This window comes from Fukomys damarensis, unplaced genomic scaffold (genome assembly GCF_012274545.1).
Source record: "Fukomys damarensis isolate Sample0158 unplaced genomic scaffold, DMR_v1.0_HiC HiC_scaffold_36, whole genome shotgun sequence".
Taxonomy (NCBI): Eukaryota; Metazoa; Chordata; class Mammalia; order Rodentia; family Bathyergidae; genus Fukomys; species Fukomys damarensis.
The window spans coordinates 39,796,390-39,815,935 of record NW_022900948.1 but is presented as its reverse complement, the minus strand read 5'-3'; the positions used below and the strand labels follow the sequence as shown (position 1 = coordinate 39,815,935).

Here is a 19,546-nt window from a genome sequence, read left to right as displayed (position 1 = left end):
AGGACCCCAAGGAACTGGCCCCAGCCAACATGCCCAACCTGCCCTGTTGACCTGTGCCTGCCATTCCCTCCCTGGAGGAAGACTCTCTGGCCCCTGAGTGTGGGTCAGGTGCCTTGCAGGAGCTACAAGGATCCCCAAGTTTCTTTTGCTGGTTTCTCATCTTTCCTGTGAGGCTGGGTCCAGTAGAAAGGAGGCAGACCTGAGCCAGGCGCCCCGGGGAAGTGACCACAGCTGTGTCCCAGATGCTCACACAGGAGCAGCATTGGCCTGAGGCTTGGAGCAGGAGCTGGCAGAGGCTAGTGCCACAAAGGCTCCCCAAGGCTGCCTGGAGGTCCCCCCAAGACCTGTGGAGAAGGCAGAAGGTACAAGGAAACCCTGGTGTCTGGAAGCTGCTGTTCTACACAAGAGGAAGAGTGGAGCCTCCAACAAAACAGGAGGAGTAAGAAGGACCTTTCTACCTATTGCCTGTGTTCCACACTGTGCGAGGTGCTTGATACCTCCTAGAGAAAACCGTTCCACTCATGAGGGCCCTGCCCAGGGGTGGGTCAGCCTGCACCTCAGCTGAGTCTGGCACAGAGGAGTTTCTCTGAGTTTGCTGAATTAAGTAAAGGGCTTGCTACATTGGGTAGTGAGCTGCCCATCACCAGAAGCATTTAAAAAGAGGTTCTGACAGGAGTGCTGAGGGGTTTCCTCCAGGGTCCAGCAGCATGAGTGGGGATGCCGCCTTGTACCTTGGAGGTTCTTCAGTGCACCGCCGACCACAAAAGGCTTACCTGTGAGTCAGGAGGGTGCGCAGGCCCTGGAGTGTGGCAGAGGTTATTCGGGCTCCCTCCATGGGGCATGTGGCTGGGCTGTCCTGCCATCCTGCATGCCAGCCTCACAAGGGCTTGGGCTGCAACAGAAAACAGGCCTGGTCACTTCCTTCTCAGGCAGGAGTGACAGGGTGAGGACTCAACACCCCTGTGGCACGCTGTCCCTCCATTCTGCCGTTGGCCAGGGTGCTGGAATTATCCCTGATGGAAAGGGGAAGCTGAGGTTCCCAGCAGGGAGCATTCCACTGGCAGTACCTGGGCTGGCAAGGAAGGTGCCAGACTCAACCCTACATTTGCCAGACTCCGATGCCATGAGTGGAGGGTGACGTTTGGTGCCCACGTCCACCATCATCACTTTTATATTAGCCCAGGCTGGTGGAAGAAGGAACTGAGTCAGACTCCAGCAGCAGCTGCAGGAAGGACCCTGTGTCCCTGTCCCTCCGTGCTGCTCGGGCCAGGGTCCTCTGCACAAAGAAGCAGCCGCTCAGCCTCAGGGCTGGAGCTGCCCAGAGAGTCAGGGGTGCAGGTCAGTAGTCGCCATGGAAACCGCAGCAGCTGTCCCTGAAGAAGCACCCACCATGTACCCGAGCCTGAAGCCATCCGGTTTCTCGCCAGTGTCACGCCTACTCCTGGCGACAGAGAAGCTTCTTGCCTCCTCCATCAGACAAGCACTTCTGGGGCAGGGATGGAAGTTTAGGCATAGAACCTGCATGGCCGAGGGCAGGGGTCCCACCCACCCGTGTTCTCCACCTGAGAGCCTCCCACATCCACTCATGAGCTTTTCTCAGCTCCTCCTTGGGCCGTGGCCGGGCCTGGGCTCCTACAGTGTGCAAAGATGGCAGGTGGGAGTCCAGGGTCCAACTGCACCACTTCCACAGGCCCGAGGGGTACACAGGGGAGCCAGGCCCCCACTGCAGGTCAGCGTGACTCCCACACTGGGGACTGTGGAGGAACCAGAGATGACAGCTTTGGCTGTCCTCTTCTTGGGCCTTCCCAGTGCCCCTGGAAGTCAGCCCTAATAAATCCCTGCCCTGGGAATTCCGGCTCCAGATCAGTTTCTAAGACCTAAGAGATCACCTGTGGTAGTCTTTTTTGTTCCTCTAACAAAATAACAAGACACTTGAGGCAGGAGGTCAGCCAGCCTTCCTGCCCGCCTTCTTTCCTTCCTTCTAGGGATTGAATCTGGGGCCTTTCGAACTGAGCTACATCCCCAGACCCACTTCTTAAAAAAATTAAGACAGGGTCCTGCTGAATTGCCCAGCTTGGGCTTGAATTGTGATCCTCCTGCCTCAGCCTCCCTGAGCACTGGGATTATAGGCTTACACTATCACACCGGTCAGGCTGGGTGCCTTGCTAAAGAAGAAAGTTTCATACAGCTCAAAGTTCTGGAGGTTCAAGGGCCTAGTGCTGGATGGGCTCAGCTCCCGTGGGGACCCATGGTGCAGCACAGTATAGTTAGGAAGGGGGACACATGGCTAGACAGGAAGGCAGATGGTGATTTGAGGGTCAGACCTGGGTGTGTACACTAACTCGATCCCTTGGGAACTAACTCAGATCCCCCCAGAAACACCTTAATCCCTTCAAAGGCTGTCCCCAATGACAAAGGACCTCTTCTGGGGCACCACCCCTTTAAGTCCCACTGCCTCCCAGAAGCAGATCGCCACTCGGGGATCATGCTCCCACGCGTGAACTTTGGGGGACACCACACCGGGGCCATTGCCTGGTCATCTGCACCCCAGCCAGCCCACCACCCGTCCCGCTGGGTCACAGGCCTGCTGTGTACAGCCTGGATGGAGACCAGCACTCCCAATGCAGTCTGTCCCCGACTCCCAGGGATGACTGTGACTTCTGCGAGTCAAAGGGCATCCGCCCACCAACCCCGAGTCACCCACTGAACATGACCTTCGGGCTCTCCAGCTCCCTACAATTTGCACCCAGCATCAATGCTGCTTAAAACAGCTGCTCAGGGTGAAACTGCTCTCGGTGACACAATGCAGAGGGCAGGAGGTGAGGCCACCAGGGCACCACACTGATGGCTGAAGCACGCGACTCGGGAACGCAGGGGGCCCTGGCTGGCTGTCTGCAGGGCAAGGGTCACCTCCTGCTGAGCACGGCGGTGGGGGGTCTCCTGCCCATGATGCTGGCCACTGTGGTCATGCCCTCTGCATGGCTCATCTCGCTGGGCACAGATACACAGATGGTGCTTGGTCTCTGCGTGCAGCGCAGTCTCAGACTGTCATTCCAAGGTGGGCATCGTGGGGTGTGCCTGCCCTTCAGGGCCTCACTTGTCCCCACAGCCCCGCCTCTGCCACCTGCAAGCCGGTCTCCCACCAGGCCCGGGCGCTCCCTGCCAAGCCCCCAAAGCAGATGGGCCCAGGCGCCCCCAGCATTCTCCCGCCATCTGGCTGAGGCCTGCAGCGGAACACCCCCCCCCAGGGTGAGGAGCAGGGGTACACAAAGCCCCAGGATAAACAGATAAACACGGAGCAGCATCCTCAGGCGCTGCTGTGACTCTGAGGGGCAGAGTGTGTGACAACAAACTGGGGAGGAGCGGGAGGAGAAGGTAAAATGCGCATGAATTTGAAGATGAAACCAGAGACTCCTGTGGGCTCCACAGCTGCTGCGGGCTGCACCCCCGACCCCTCGGGGTAACATATTTACTGCCCTCTGCCCTTAGGAAGGCCTCGGGGAAAAGGGTGGAGAGCTGTCTTGGGGAGAAGGTTCCTTCTCTGTCTCAGAAGGCTCCAGGACCGGCCCACGCCACCCCATCCAGGCCCGCACACGGGATCACTCATGTGCCCTGGACGCCCTGCCCCGGGCTTCCCATGGGCTGGAGACCAGCAGCGTCCATCCCTGCATTCGTTCCGCTTCCCTTATCTGTCCTCACTCACTCAGCCCCAGTTCCAAGGGCTTCCGGTGGGCCTGGGTCTGACTCTCTGTCCAGTCACTGCCCAGCTGGGGCTTTGGCAGATGCCCCCCGCCAAGCCTGGCAGGTGTTTCCCAGTGTCATCTGGCGGGGACGGTGCCCTCCGACAGCTGCACTCTGAGGAGCTCACTGCGGCCACTGTAAGGGACCAGCCGCTCCAGAAACAGAGATGATTGTGACAATGATAGCAAACCAGCACCGAGCCCTTATCGTGCCGGCCGGGCTCCAACCACTCACCTCAACAGCCTTGACGCCCCCAAGAGACAGGTCTGTCACTGGCCTGTGTTACAGCTGAGGAAGCGGAGGCACAAGGTGGTTAAAGGTCTCCCCAGCTGACATGTGTCACAGGGCAGGACCCTCTCCTTTTCTGCAGTGTTGGGTGTCAGTCCCAGGCCTCAGATATGCAGGAATGTGCTTTATCAGAGCTACACTCCAGCCCCGAGACTTGACCTTGCACCCGCCTGTAGCCACCACGCTGCACTCCCTGCATCAAGTGTCACCTTCCTCAACAGCTGGCTCCCCACAGAATGAGCCCTCTCTCCACTCGGAAATGGGGTCACACTGATGCCAAGGCAGGGCCTGCAAGGAGCCTCCAGAGATCTTGCCCTGCACACCACACCCAGCTGCTGTCCACACCACCTTAGCCGTCAGGTCGGCCACCGTGTGGAACCAAATGGCACCTGCTGCACTATGCAGGGGTGAGGACAAGGGCTTTGACCAGGAGAACAGCTCCCTACCCACCAAGCCTTGGAAAGGGTCACTCCCAGGGGAAGGAGGGAGGAAAGACGCCTCTGGGTAGCCCACGCCCTTCCTGTTCATCTGCAGGGCTGTTCACAGACCCATTTTACAGGCAGGAAGCGGAGGACCAAAGAGGAAAAGTTCAACATCATTCAGCCAGGAAGCTGCAGGGGGATTCAGCCTCAGACCTCGCTGACTCCAGGGACTCTCCTCATTCCAAGTGCTCTGCTGCCTCCTGGACTCTTCCGGGTGTCAAATCGCAGGGCATTTGCCTTCCGCTTGTTCCACCCCAGTGGAAATCCAGGCTCCTTAATGCCAGAAATTGCTATCAGAAACCCCTTCTTTGGGGGTTCAAATGTGGGAAGACCACAAAAAAGGGCACTTGGAGGGACAAGTCTCAGGGAGTGGGGAGAAGACTCACAGCACATGCATGCAGGCACCTCCGGGTAACACGGGGAGCTGCCTGTCCCGGATCACGGGGCCCTGCCAAACTGCAGAACAATGAGGCAGTGGCTGCCAAGCCCAAATCAGGGGCCAAAAATCCATGGAATGCAGGACCCGGAGCCACAGGCCACACTGAATACCACCTCAAACAGGGCCTTTCCTCTGCCTGGAGCCAAGGCTCTGCACTCCCAGGGCGCTGTGAAGGTACAGTGTGGCCTCCCAGCCCAGGTTCTGGGCTTTGGTGTGCTTGGCAACAATAAACTGGCATGTGCTGCACCTCCCGGGTACTCAGGACCGGACCAGAAGCAGCATAGAGTTTAAGAGAGCAGCTCAGGAGTCAGACTGCCTTGGTTCAAATGCTGGTCCAGTTCCATCTGGCACACAGAGACTGTCTCCTTATCAAGGAAATGGGTCTCACAGTAAGATCTGCCTCGCAATAGTAAGAACAGAGCCTGGTGCATGGAAGGCATGTCGGAGGCGCCGGTGCCCGCCACTCTGTTAGTGCTAACACTGAGCAGAAAAGTTACAGTCATGGAAAGGGAGGCTCAGAAAGGGGCAGGGCCTCGCCCCGGGGGGCCATGCAGTTGGTGAGCGCCAAGGAAGGGCTGATGGGCCCCGGGTTACTGATTCCCTGGCCACCCTGTGAGTCCTCATGGCCACAGACTCCGCTCAACTCCCTGGAAGGAACAGGCTGCGGCACAGGCCTGGGCTCAGAGGCTCCAAGCACCTTTCCCACCAAGACTGTCATCTGGCCCTGGGCCTCCCAATTTCTCGAAATTTCATCTAGGGGCACACAGCACCCCTTGCAGAGGCTGATAGCTCCAGGCCCTCCCTGTGAAAGATGATGCAAGACACAGGAGGGCTCCAGCTAAGGACCTGCCTGGAGCAGATGCAAAGGTCTAAGCGTGCAAGGGTGTGTGGGTGCACATCAGTGCGTGTCCGGCCTGCTGTCCTCTGCGCTCACGTGCACACACATACACAGCCGGCGTTCTTGACGTCCGTCCATAGGCTGTGAGCCCAGGACATCCTCACACTGTCCTTCAAGGCAGGGTGGAGGTGGCCAAGGCCCAGGAGAACCACACAGGTGGCCCTGGAAGGAGCTGTGGCTGGATGCTGTACTCCATGCAGTTTCTCTGCGAAAGGCGCTGATTTAGCCCCCAGCCTCCCTCTCCTATGTGAGATGCTGCATGCTCAGCACCTCGGGTTTCCTTCCTTCCTCAGTGAATCACCCACCACAGAGCTGAGGATCTGGGGCCCAGCAAAGAGACATCGTGGCTCGCCGCGCCTGGCCATTGGACCAGCATCAGCATGCACCGATATCCACAGTGATTTCACATCTCCTAGGGCACACGGGTGCCATCGGCCCTCTTGGGTGAATGAGGCTCTCCAAGGAGAACCATGACTTGCCAAGTCCACACTGGAGGAAGCTTCCACTGACCTGTTTCTCAGATGGGCACAACTGAGAAGCAGAGAAATTCAATGGACTGAAGAGGCCCAGCCCAAGCCGGTGGTCAGGAAGGCCCTGCCTACGTGGACCAGCCGATGGGGCATCTGATGATAACAGCAAGGACTGTGCTAGTTCTAGGCGTGCTCCCTGCAGACCCCACCAGCGTGGCTCCTCTAATGCTACCACACTGCAAAGGAGGAAATGAAAGCTCAGACAGGTTACACAGTGGACTCAAGGTCACACAGCAGGTGATGGGCAGAATCCACGCCTGAAGCCAAGTCTGCCCTGGTCCATCCATACCACCATGGAAGAGGGGTTTGTGAATGAATGCATGGGATGGAGGTGGTTGGATGGATGGGTGGATGGATTCTGTCCAGAGATGCTGCTCAGGCTGCTGTGCCCTTCCCTTGCCCTGGGCCCCTTCTTGTCTGGTCTTGGGATAACCAGACGTTACCCATTCATCACTTGACAGGAAGCAGCCAGCTATCCGACCAGAGTTGTGGGGCCTGTCAAGCTGAGGGGATGAGCCACAGATGGTGTCTGGTTTCCGGAATGGTTCTGTACCCTCCCCCTGTGACATCCGAAGGCCACACACACTGCTGAGATTCTGTGGCTCCACAGCCCAGGGAAGCCTGGTTTCTCTGAGGGGCATTCTTGACCAGAAGCCATGCCCTGGAAGGAGAGTGCAGAGGTTCCTAATGCTCCCCTTTCCCCGGAGCAGCCAGGACGCCCAGGTGGGAAAGCAGGACCTAGAGCCGACTGCCCTGGCACCCACCTGCCTCCCTGGTCACCCTGCTCAACTTGTCCTCCTAGCTCAGCTCTCCATGTCCACTGCCCACCGCCACCCTCCTCTCCAGACCTCAGCTATCAACAGCCACAGGCATGGGAAGCTCAACGCACCTGAGTGGGAGCTCCTCCCGCCCTTCCCTGGGTCCCCATCTTAGTGACAGAGTCACCTCTGTTAGCTGAAGGACTGGGTGGGAACCAGGTGTGGTCTGACTCCTGTCTTCCTCATGGCCACACCTGGTCATGCAGCGCTGCTGATTCTTCTCCAAATGTCTCCATCCTAAAGCCCCGGCTGTCCTCATGCTCTCCTCTGGTCCCACCTCCAGCCCACCATGGAAATTTTCCTAATACCGAAGGTTCCCCACTCAAAGCTCACCGCAAAGGCCAACCCCACCTCAAGCTCTGCCCAGCTGGCACTAGTCTGCCCGCTTCGTGTGCCCCCACTGCAGGGCCATGCCTCCCCAGTGACAGTCTTTCCGGACTCTTCTACGCACTGCCTCAGCCTGGAAGAACCATCCCCACCTTCTACACCGGCTAAGGTGCATTCATCTGTGGAGTCAGGCTCAGCCCTTCTGGTGGGGCCTCGGGAAAGTCCCATCCCCTCCCTAAGCCTCAACATCCTTGTCCATAAAGACAGGGGACAGCCAGACCTCAAAGAGTGGCTCAGAGGACTCCAGGCACAAGCAGGCAACCAAGTGCCTCCCTTCCCCAGGGTCGGGGTCCGCACTGGCTTTTCCCCAAAATCGTGTTGGGGCACGAACTGCTTCCTTTGTCACGGAGTCTGCCTCTGATACTGGCCTTTAAGAGCAGAGACTGACAGCAGCAGTCACCTCTAGACCTCCAGTGTCTTGCCCAGGACTGGCACAAAACAGGACTGACACACGCTGCCCAAAAGGCGGAGAGGCTCTTACCTTCCTCCTGAAACCCCAGGAAACCTCAGCATCCCCCAGTCACAGATCGATCACCCAAGACACCTGGAGATTCAAAAGCAAACCACACCATGCTTGCCGGGCCCCAGGACCTTTTCTAAAACTGAGAAGGCTACCGATCACATTTCACTTCCTCTTCCTTGGGTAATAAAGCAAATTCTAGAAGAGTAAGAATGTAGGGTTGTAACCATCTCGTGTGTCACTTAAAGGGACAGAGAGGCACTGGGGTTCTGGCTGGGGAGCCCGGGGTCCAAGCCTGGCCCCAGCCCCGGGGGATGCTGTGAAGGCCTCCTATCAGCACATTCCTCCATTTTACAGATGAGGAAACCGAGGCTCACAGAACTTGGTGACTCGTCAAGCTCACGTGGCTTGTCGAACCTGTTCTGATCCCAAACCCAATTTGTAGGGAAAATGGGGATCTCTTCCTGCCGGGAGCCCAAGACTCCTTAGCACAGCTATGGTCCCAAGGACCCCTGCCTTCCAGAAATGAACCTGCTCAACCCCAAGAACCTTGGCAGACACTGCTTCCCTGCCAGGGGGAGCTGCCTCCTGCCAAACCTTGCTCCTCCTTCAAGGCCACCTAGGCATCTCCTCCGGGCGGTCTTCCCGGACACCCCAGATGGCCTGTCCCTGCTCTACAATCCTGGTCCTTCATGCTGTTTCTGCCTAACCATGTGCCTTCCTCTCCTTTGACATGGAGCTTTCCTTGAAGGTAGAGAACTAAGAATTACCTATGGATCTACACAGCCCTGCAGGTGTGGATGAATGTTTTGTTTTGTTTTGCAACAGGGTCTTGCCTTGAACTCATGGCCATCCTTCTGCCCCTGCCTCCCGAGTGCTGGGGTTGCAGGCAGGCGTCACCACACCTGTCTCAGAGCAGAAATTCTCTCCTCCTATCTCCTGTCCCTGACCATAGCTACTCCTTGCAAACACGAGCAGAAGGAAGGACAGCTGCAGTGCGTCCGCGAGGAGGCTGGCAGGAAGCAGTGTCTGTCACCAGCTCGCCCTGGGCCCCCATGGTTCCTAGCCAGGATAGTGCTGAATCCCTCTCCTTCCTGCAGGACGGGGCCCAGGACCCCAGGAGGAGGGCTGTGCTTTCTGCTGCCCTCACCACTGCAGAAGCTATGGCCCAGCTAGGCATCACTCAACCCGAAACCTGCAGGCAGCAACCGCCCTGGCCGACCGCACTGTGCCCTCGCTGGCTGACCCTGCGGGGCAGGCAGGTGGCAAGCAACAGGTGGCAGAGGTGCAGCCAGGTCAGGTGGCCCTGTGAACACAGGTCCTGGAGGTCTCTCGGGCCAGGCTCCCCTGTCCCTTGCTGGGTATAGACTCCCAGAGGGCACAGGTAGCAGGAAAGGGCGAGTGGCTCCTCACAGCAGGAGGCTGCCAGAAGCTGCGTTCGTACCTTTCACAGGGGCGCCCAGGCAGTTCTGGGAAGGTCTCCACTGGCCGGCACCTCCAGGAACCCGAGCAGTCTCTGGGCTGAGATGGGTGAAAGACAAGAGCTACTCCATCTGTGCATGGGACTTCCCCTTCCCAAGACTCCAGTCCCCAGGCGTCACCACAAGGAAACTCCCCTACCACACACTGGTCCAAAAATAGCTCCGCTGCCACCTCTATGGCGAATGGAGCTTATTGGGGCCGCCCTGAAGCCCGCAGCTCATCAGGGACCCTAAGCTGGCGGCAGTGGCCATGGGCTGGTGTTGGAGCCAGCACAACTGGGAATGAAGTGGAATCCTGCTTCCATATTTGACTCACAAGGAAACTGAGGCAGGACGACACAAGGTTTCCCAGGGCCGTGGGCAGGGGAAGGGCAGGAATGCCCAGAGAGGGGCTCCCTTAATGGACGCCACACCCAGACAGCTCAGGCAAGGGGATTTTTGCAGGTTGCCAGCCTCCCTGCCTCCTGGGCATTTGGACAGCAGAAGCTGGGAGAAGCCAGTCTGGGCTCTGGGAGGGACAAGGGTCTTTCCCTTCTCCTATGCTCCATCCCCACTTGCCCCCACTGGGGCCAGCAAATGCTAAGAAGCACAGAATCCTTGCTGTCCCTTCAAACACTTAGCCCTTATTATTCCTTCCTTTGCACTCAGGGCCAAATGTGTCTGCTGTCCATGGCACTGAGAGCTTGGCAGGTGGCAGTCCTGGGTTCAAGTCCAGCTCTGCCACATCTCCCAGTGTGTGCCTAGTATCCTCGAAGGCAAAACAAGGATAAGAACAGTACCTACTGCCTTGGGCCGCTACAGGTTTCTGTGACATTACAAGGGTTGAAATGCTTAGCTCCGGCCTGGCACCCAACAGAGGCCCAATCAACAGGTCACTGTTTGATTCCACAGGCCCAGGGACTGGGGACTCTGAGTGCTCCTCTTTCCCAGCAGCGCCTCAACTGATGCCTCCAGGATGCCACAGACGAAGTCCAGCTCTCATGATGTCCACAAGCCAGAACCCCAGCACAGACATCCACAGCCGGAAAAGAGCACACTAGGGCTCTAGGGAGAGGGGAGGCCATGTCACAGACAGCTCCACACCAGGGCGGTGTCCGACGCAGCCCTATGGACAGCTGGAGTGGACTGAGGGGAAGGAAGTTCAGGGCACAGACACGGTGGGCTCGAAGGCACGGCGGCCAGACAGTGTTGCAGGCCCTCGAGGGGGTTCCCCGTGGCACACCTGCCTCTTCCCCCAGAGCCAGAGCCACCTCCACCCTGCACGTCTCCCCACCTCATCTGCAGCCCCACCAACCTGGGGGCTGGCACGGGCACATGGCAGCTGGCACAGGACACAGCAGCTGAGGCTGTAGAGGCTGTGCAGAGCCAGACCCTGGCACCAGGGCCCGGCCACCTGTCAGCACACCTTCCCCACCGCTGGGCACGTGTCAGGTGCTGGACCCCTGGGTGGCTGCAGCTGGGCCCAGGCCACGATTCCATGGGTTCTCAGGGACTGGATTCGAGGCCCAGGCTCACTCCAGGACGTGGTGGCCATACACCCATGACTTCCGTGACTCGGTAAGGTGGGCACTGCCAGCCTCAGTTCCTAGAGAAGATTCCAAGTGGGCCAGGCTGGGCCTTCTGAGAAACACACCAAGCCCCAGCCTCATTTCCAAGCAGCTGAGTATGGCTCAGTGTGTCTCAGTGACACTGTCTCCTCCACCCAGTCCTGCCATCCCCCTGGGGTTACAAGCCTGGCACACAATCAGCGCTTCAGTGGTGACTTCCTGTATTACCCTCCTGACCGGATCCTCACTGGACCTGAGTTTGGCCTGGGACACATGTGACCCCTTCTAACTCTTCTGGAATGATCTTCACTCTGAGCCATAGCGTGTGCAGACTGGCGGCCAGGTGACGTGGATAAACCATAACCCACCTCTGGGCCTCAGTTTCTCCAAACACAGAGTAAAGTGGATAGGGCTCCACCACTGATAAGTTTTACGAGGCTGATGGATTTGTACCTTACCGGGCTTCCCTAAAACTGAGCTGGGGAACCTGGTATCCAACCATGTGTTCATTTCTAGAAGAAAACCCAGATCTTCTGGGTCTGGAATGGCTAAGTGGATTTGCTCCCTGGCCTAGGAACATATTTTGAGCCCTCAGCTCCTGCACACCGCTCTCCCTATTCACACCAGGGCTTATGTGGCTCCCGGGCTCCCAGCCATGGCCAGGCAGGTGTTGTGTGTATGCAGAGGGGCATCACTTGCAGAAAACTCCTAGGTGACTGGGACTGGACCACATCCTCCAGGGACACTGGCAGTGTGCACTCCCAAATCAACCCTGCAAGGTGGACAGGGCACCCATTTGACAGACGAGCAGACAGAGGCAGAGCTTGGATAAACACACAGGCCCCAGCTGTCTGTAGAGAATCAGAAAATGGGGTGGGCTGGGCACGAGGGTGGAGGCGGGGCCAGCCAGAGCTCTCACCTGTGTTGTGTGAGGCAATCTCAGGGGGACAGCACACGAGGGGACAGTAGGTGACCAGGGAGGAGGCCAACAGGGAGCCCAGCAGAGGCTGAGGCTGGACTTCAAACCCTGTGCTGCCTCTGTCTGGCCATGTGAGGGTGAGGCAGGCCCACGGTCACCTCTTTGCTGCTCCCTCCTCTGTCCACACAGGTCCCGTGTATGGCCAGTGCAAGACTGAGTGACGGCGTGCAGGTAAAGCGCTGGCCCAGAGGGTCCGAGGTCACACAAGAGCTCAGTGACAGAGGCTACTGTGGCACTGTGGTGTGATTATAAACCACTGAGGCTCATTCAAGAGACAGCTCCCAGTGTCGCCAGCGTCCACTCCCCGGGGACACCAGGCTCCTGGACAAGGATCAGGGCACTGGCCCTGCAGATATGGCCCGAGCCCTCACCAGAGAGAGAGCACCTGGCTCCTGCTTCATCCTCCCAGAGGCTGGGAAGCAATGGCAAAGCATTTTACAAAATTACCAGGTCGAGGGACCCAAGCCGGTCCCCCTCCCCCGCACTCTCAATAAAATAAATCTTGGCCTGCCTGCGACTGGCAAGAGACCCTATATATTTACATGACAGCCGTGCCTCGTGATCACAGGGCCTGTGGTTCTGGCAGGCAGCATGTGGCAGGGATGACAGTGGTCCTAGGAGAGTCACTATTTTCCAGTGACTTTTATTGTCCATTATATCCTGGCGTTTACAGGGCTCTGCTCCGGGCCCGGCAGGAATATCGCACGGGTGGGGCTGGCGTGTCTGAATATTCTAGCCATGGCGGTGCAGACCCATCCTTCCGCCTGTCTTGTGTGGTCTGGGGATCCTGGGGGCTTCAGGGCCTTGGGTGGGGAGCAGTGCAGGGGTATCTAGATCTAGCTCTGGGTTGCTGGTCTAGCTCAGGGATCTGGGGTGCTGTCCACAGGGAACACAGAGATGCATGAAACTGGCACGTGGGGGCTGTTTTTGAAAAAAAAATTTCAGGGATTTTATGAGACAGTTGATATCATGTGCTTGAACTGAGCCATGGCAAGAATATTTACACTATGGAAACTAGAAGATGCTACAAATATGGGATTTGTACACACCCTCCGTGGAACTGTTCGTTAAACATTCCCCGTGGAGGGGGTGACCCAGAAGGTGTGAATCTTGGCTTCCCTGGACACTGGCCAGGGACCTTAGGTTATTTCTCCTGTTGAACCTCGGCTTCCTTATCTGTAAAATGGGCACGAACTCAAACTCTGGGGCAGGGTAGGAGGATGAGAGAGCATCTTCTGGAAGTTTCTTTGGGTCACGCTTGGTGTAAGTGGGTGCTTTATAACTGACAGCTGTTATCACTCATCTATTCAACCCTCACCAACCACCCGCGTAAAAGAGATACAAAAATGCCCCAAGGGATGGCAGATGACAAATTCTTCCCATCTGGGCAGGTCCTGAGAGTCTGCAGAGGGACTTCCGCCCCCATGTCTCATGGGACCTCGTGACATCCCGAGAGGCAGGCTCTGCAGGAATATCTGTGTCTGAGATGAGGAAATGGCTCAGGGGTGGGCAGGGCTGGCAGCGAGGTGGGGCTCAGCTTCAGGCCCCCACTTTCTACTCTGGGCCCATTGTGGCACCTGCCTATGAATGCCAATATGACGCCAGGCCACTCAGGAAGACGGGCTTTAGACTCTGGGTCTCAGTCAGGGCTCATGGTCTCCTTGCTTTAGGTCTTTCTCCTGTGCCCTGGGTGCTCATCAAAAGGCAGAGAGGGCTGCACCCTGGGCTCCCCTGCGGCTGGCAATCAAGGGTCTGTTGCCTCCAGGATTCCTGGCCAAGCCAAGGGGCCCTCTGTTCATGCAGTGGGGGGGGAGGACATGGGCACATCAACATCTTCCGTGCCCAGAGGAATCCCGGGTGAGCATGGGTCTTAGGCAGGAAGGAGAGGAATGAGCAGGGACGGCGCAGCTCTCGTGCACTGTGCTGGACTTGCCCTCCAATCCACAGATGAGGAAACTGAGGCTCAGACCAGGGAAGTTCCTTCAGTAGTGTTAAGAGCCCGGAAGCCGGCTTTACCCCAGAGACTGTGGCTGAGTGCCTAGCAGAAATCAGGAAGCCACCAAGCCCTTTAGTTCTGATGTCCCAGGGGTCCATGGAGGGGACACTCCTGGCCACAAGCCTCAGCACTTTAACAAAACAGGAGAGCGGGACAAGTATGGGCAACCCTGATGACTCAAGTGACTTGTGAAAGCAGGAGGCAGGCGGAACGGGAGGCCTTTCTGGGGGGTTTCACCTCTCTTCCTAGAAGGATGCGTCACCAGGGTCTGGTTAGTCAGTACTCGTCCTGGCCATCCACCTCCCTGCTGGCCGGTCCCTGCAGCAGCCATGGGCTGCAGGTGGGGCCACCTTCTCGGCTCACAGACAGGAAGCCAGGCTGGGAGAGGGGGCTGGTTCCGGGACACACCACAGGGTCTTAAGCCTTCAAAGGCCCTTGCCAACAGGTTAACGTGTCTATCTGCAGGGGCAGGGAGGAAGGACCCCACAGAGCTTTGAGAGAGAGAGAGAGAGAGAGCGAGAGAGAGAGAGGAAGGGAGGGAGGGAGAGGGAGGGAAAGAAGGATCGGCTGAATAGCAGAGCAACACGGCCCCCAGCCAGCCCGAAGAGGCTGCAGACGTTCTGTGCAGTCTGGATTCCTGTGGGCTGAAGGGTCACGCGATTTCCTCTGCAAAAGGCAAGGTTGAAAAAGTCTGGCTGAGGGGGAGAAGAAGGGGAGGGAAGTGGCCACGAGACTGGGAATCATGAGTTCAGCCCTGGCTGCCCCACTGATGAGCTGGAGGAGTCCCTGGCCCCCTCTCAGCCTCAGTTTACCCTCATATATTTACTCTGCACTAAGCACTGTTCTGTGGACTTAAGTGATACTAACCTATTAGTCCCTGTAACAGTGCATTATTATTTCCAGTTTACAGAAGTGGAAAATGGACATAAAGGTAGGTTGCCTAGTACGGGCAGAACTGGGATTCACACCTAGGTGGTACAGCTCCAGAATCTATGCTCTAACCACTAGGCTGCAAGGCCCTCCAGCCTGTGGGGGCGCTGGCTAGTCCCCAGCACCATTCTGTCCTAACAGGCCTGGCACCTGTGGCACGGAGACCGTGGATTGGCCAGCAGCCCATCCTGGAGAGACTGAACCGTCCTGTGTCTCCCCCCCCACCGCCATCTCACCGCCGCTCCTGTCTGCTGTCTTTGCAGTGAACTCTGGTTTCTTCGGTTCACTCAGCAGTCTTTACAAACCACAGCCCAGAAGCCCCTCTGGAGGCCCCTGGGGTCACCTTGGCCATCAACCTGCCTCTTTGAACCTTGCTGAGAGCCAAGAACCCAAGCAGGCGTGGGCGACCCCACTGCAATGTCCGTTTTGGAGTTTCACACTCAGGTCGGCCTCTGGGACCGCAGGAGGGAGACTGCCATTCAGACATCCAAGAAAGAGAGAAAAAAACATCTATTCATAGCCAGACAGAGCTGGCTCTGCAGAAACGATGCTACCGGTGCAACAAGCAGCCCAGCTGTGCAAGGGATTCCCAAAAAGCCCAGTCCGGAGCATCCACGTGTAGAGCTCAAAGGCTTGGGTGGTCACCATGCCCTAAACTACACCTGGATGCTTGGCCGTGCAACTCCAGACAGAATATGGTTCCGACCCAAAACCTGGGCTTGTCTTCCAAAACAAAATTCTTCTGATAACAGACTTTTTTTTTTTTTTTTTTTTTTGCTTTACACAAACTGCCATTCACTCTAATCTCTGGGATAAGGGATAGTTTGTGCAACAGAACAGCCATGAAACCACGCCATGCACGGTGCCATGGATCTGCATCCACCAGCTTGGCCCATGAGCAGAGTGTTTCGAGCAGCTCTATTTCGAAGATGAGGAAACTGAGGCTCAGAGCAGAGAAATGAGATACCCAAAGACATTCAATCATTGAAGCCCCTTTTCATAGCAACAAGGGGGTGAGTCTCTGTTCTCCATGGGGCTCCTGGTTTAAAGATGAGTGTTAGAAGCCAGGAACCACAAGTCCTGTGGCCGTGGCTTTGCACACTAAGGTACAGACTCCTCAGAACAGGAAGGAGCTGTGGGCAGGCATCTGAGGAGCACCACGCAGAAGGCACAGCACATACAAAGGCCCAGTGGCCAGGGAGGCCCAGCTGTGAATTGTGAGAAGACAGAAGTCCAAGTGACAGCTTGGTTCTGTAGAGCAGGGAGGCTCTGGGAGTAGGGTCTACGGGGCAGCAGGTACCCCTACACACAGCTGGCAAGGAGTGCAGAGCCAGAGCTAGAACTCAGTGCTGCAGACACCCCTCCCAGTGCTCCGCCCAGAATGGGGGAAGGGAACACCTACAGTACCCCTTCTAGAGCGATGTGATGCCTATGATCCGGGTTCCAAGGTCGCTCTTCATTACTGTGCACTACTGTGTGCCAGGCAGAGGAAGGATTCTCAAAAGTCGTCACAACCTCTTGCACCCCTTGCAGTTCTTCCTACAGACTTGGCCAGCCACAAAGTCACACCCAGCTCACAGGAGGGAGTAGTGAGTGTCTGGCAGGGAGGCTCTTGTTCAACATCACTCAGGCTGAAGGTGTCAGGGCTGCCTCCCACCTGGAAACACCAGCCACAGAGCCTCTGCCAGAACAGATAAGGGTCCCTGGGGGAACAGGAAGGCCTGGATTCCCTGCTTCCTGCCCACAGGCTGCCCTTTATCCAGGAGCAGGCGAGGCCTGGTTGGTGCAGTGGCACTGCTCGGATTGGCAGGGTCCTGTCATTCCTGGGAGGGGCCCCTCTCCTGCCCCACGGAGCCAGGCCAGGGCTGGCACTTATGCTGAGCAGGGAGGGGCTCTCAGACCTCGGGGTACCGACTCATGTGCCAGAGGCCTAAGACTAATCCACTGGCCTACTGTCCTTAGCACCCAGCTACAGCCCGGGGTGCTCGGGCTCTGGAGTCAGTGACCCTACTCTCCCCTGAGCCCGTGTCTACTCGGTGGGGTGATGTGGGGCTCCTGTGGCCCGCCGGCCATGGCTCCCGTGTCTCCTCCACAGGATCGCCAGCTGGCTCCCCGGACCTGCAGGGCCCGGCTCCCTCACCCGGCACTGACTAAACGGTGTCAAACACTTGTCCACCTGCGACCTGGGATGTAACCTTTCTTGGAAGTCCAGACAGTCCCCAGCTTAGGGTGGTTCCAACTGGGTGTTTTCTGACCTCACGATGGTGCAAAAGTGCTAAGCATTCTGTAGAAATGACACTGCGGCTTTGCTCTTTTCCCAGGCTAGCTGTGGGGAGCAGGGTACTCTCGTGATGCCAGCCACACGTGACCGCAACACACCACAGAGCGCTGTGCGATAACCAGCACGATGGTAAGGTTAGGGTGCTCAGTGTGATTTTGAACTGTGATAGCTTCAATTTGTGGTGGGGTTATCTGGACATAGCCTACAAGGAGAGGAGCACCTATAGGGTTTTTGCAGGTATAAAGTTAAGGTCAGCTGGGACGACTGGGGTCAATATGCAAAGAATGACACATAACAGCAGAGGCAGAAACTAGTTCTGTGTCTGTACTCAGAACCCCGAGGACCAGGCAGCCACCAGCAGGTGGGGAGCAGCACGGAACGACCTCTCCCTCAGAGCCTGGCAAGTGGATTTCTGCTGTGGGGACTCACATAGAAGCGAAATCTGCCATTCCCAGGCCTGGGGGGCTTCCCAGGTCTGCAAAGCTTTCCCCCAAACTCTGAAGACAGAAGTTTTTCTGCATCTAAAGTAAAATTTCCATCTCATGTCATCATCTTTTAGGGACCCCAGACATCAGAAGGCAGCTAATGCCAGGCCTGGCCCAGTTTTGGAGACCCAGTGAACTCAAGCCACTGGGCTTGGTGATTTCTTCCATCCTCCTCCACTCTTCTACGAGCACAAAAAAGGTATGATGCAGATCATGTTAAAAACGTGATGGGAGCCGGGTGTGGTAGTGCCTGCCTGCAATCGCAGGACCGGGGAGGCAGAGGCAAGAGGAGAGTGGGGGTGGAGGAGGAAGAGGAAGAGGAAGAGGAAGAGGCAGAACAAGAAAAACAAAACAGAACAAAAAGAAAAGAACACGATGAGTACGTTCCCGAGCTGGCGTCATTCTGGTTAAGCCCCTCGGAGTGGCAGACCTAGGCCAAGGCAGGAGGCATCCCAGGCCATCAGTAAGGGGGAAAGAAGAGGAAAAGCCACCTGCAGGGGGAGGGGAAGGGAGAGAGAGGGAGGGAGAGAGAGGGAGACAGAGGGAGGGAGAGAGAAACACTGGCCTTTCTCAGGAAAAGCAAAGCAAACTATAGAAGTACGAAATGTGCAGACGTGACGGGCCGGTAACTCCAGCTCTCTTCAAAGTCACCTCATAAACTTGAGCCTGGCTGCAGAGTGAGAGGCCAGACGCTGGTGCTCTGGGAGGAGCTTTCGAAACATGTGGCCCTGATGGCCCAATGACCCGATAGATGACGGTTGCCCTGAGCTCTGAGAAGGTCACATCCACCCACACCTGCCCCTTAGTGAGCAGAGGTGCCCCGGAGGGCATCGTGCCAAGGTTTTCTTCCCAGGAACTCAAGAGCTCTGCTCCCAGCCCGGGGTGCTCCCGTCACAGGGGACAGGAGGGCTCAGGCTGCCGGCCGGCCAGGACAGCCTCAGATGATAAGGTCTGACGCCACTGTCACCTCCTAGGCCCGGAGCTGGGCTCCCCTCCCTCCTGCTCAGCACACCCAGGCAGGGGCAGGGTGGGCCCCGTTCTCAGGAAGCCAGGAAACACACTCTTTTCTGGGCTAAGTGCCCAGATTCCTGGAGCAGTCACAGGACACTTTCTGAGCCGCTCCAAAGCCACAGGCGTGGAGTAGAAGCTTCTCTGGGCAGCGTGAACCTGCAGGGACGTGGACGGGAACACCTGGGATCCAGACTCAGAGCTGGGCAGGGCGAGGGGGCCCAGCTGACCCAGGAACAGCAGGAGCACCAATCCTGCCCCCAGGGCATGGCCGAGGGACAGACCTATCTATCCCCTGTGGGCCTTGGTGCCCTTTTTGAGAAAAAGGGGGTTAGTTCCTTCCGCCACCATTTGCCAAGTGTGCATCGGGAGGCTGGGGGAGGCAGGGCCTGTCTGGGCGGCCGGGACCCAGGAACATCTGGACAGGGAGGGAAGGTCCTGCCCTCCCAGATATGTGGGAAGTGGGGAGGTGACACGGACACAGAAGCAGACACACTCAGTCACTTCAGAGCGCAGTCAGCGCTCCAAAGGAAAGGAAGCCCCGGAGACGGTCGGGGGTACAAATGAGGGGACCTGGCCTCACAATTAACTTAGGTTTTGCAACAAACTGCTTGGCATGTAATCAGACTCACAGAAAAATGGGGCTCTCCCATCCTCCTCCTGCACGGATGGGGTAGCCAAAACCAGGAAGAGGATAACTGCAGCCAGGTGTGGTGACCCATGCACTCTGGGAAGCTGAGGCAGGAGGATGCAAGGACTGCCTCGTCTAGGCAACTTAGCTAGACCTTGTTTCAAA

The 19,546-nt window shown here is 57.4% G+C and overlaps 1 protein-coding gene across 1 annotated transcript in view; it reads right to left on the bottom strand.

Moving 5' to 3' along the window:
• Nek6 (NIMA related kinase 6) overlaps window positions 1-9,512 on the bottom strand; it is a 37,594-nt gene extending 28,082 nt beyond the window's left edge. The window contains exons 1-2 of the mRNA XM_010613508.3: window positions 9,488-9,512; window positions 774-892 (exon numbers count right to left, since the gene is read on the bottom strand). Of these exons, the coding sequence (XP_010611810.1) occupies window positions 774-863 (90 nt within the window). The 5' untranslated portion in view covers window positions 864-892; window positions 9,488-9,512. The remainder of the gene's footprint in view (window positions 1-773; window positions 893-9,487) is intronic.
• Between the last annotated feature and the right edge of the window lie 10,034 nt (window positions 9,513-19,546).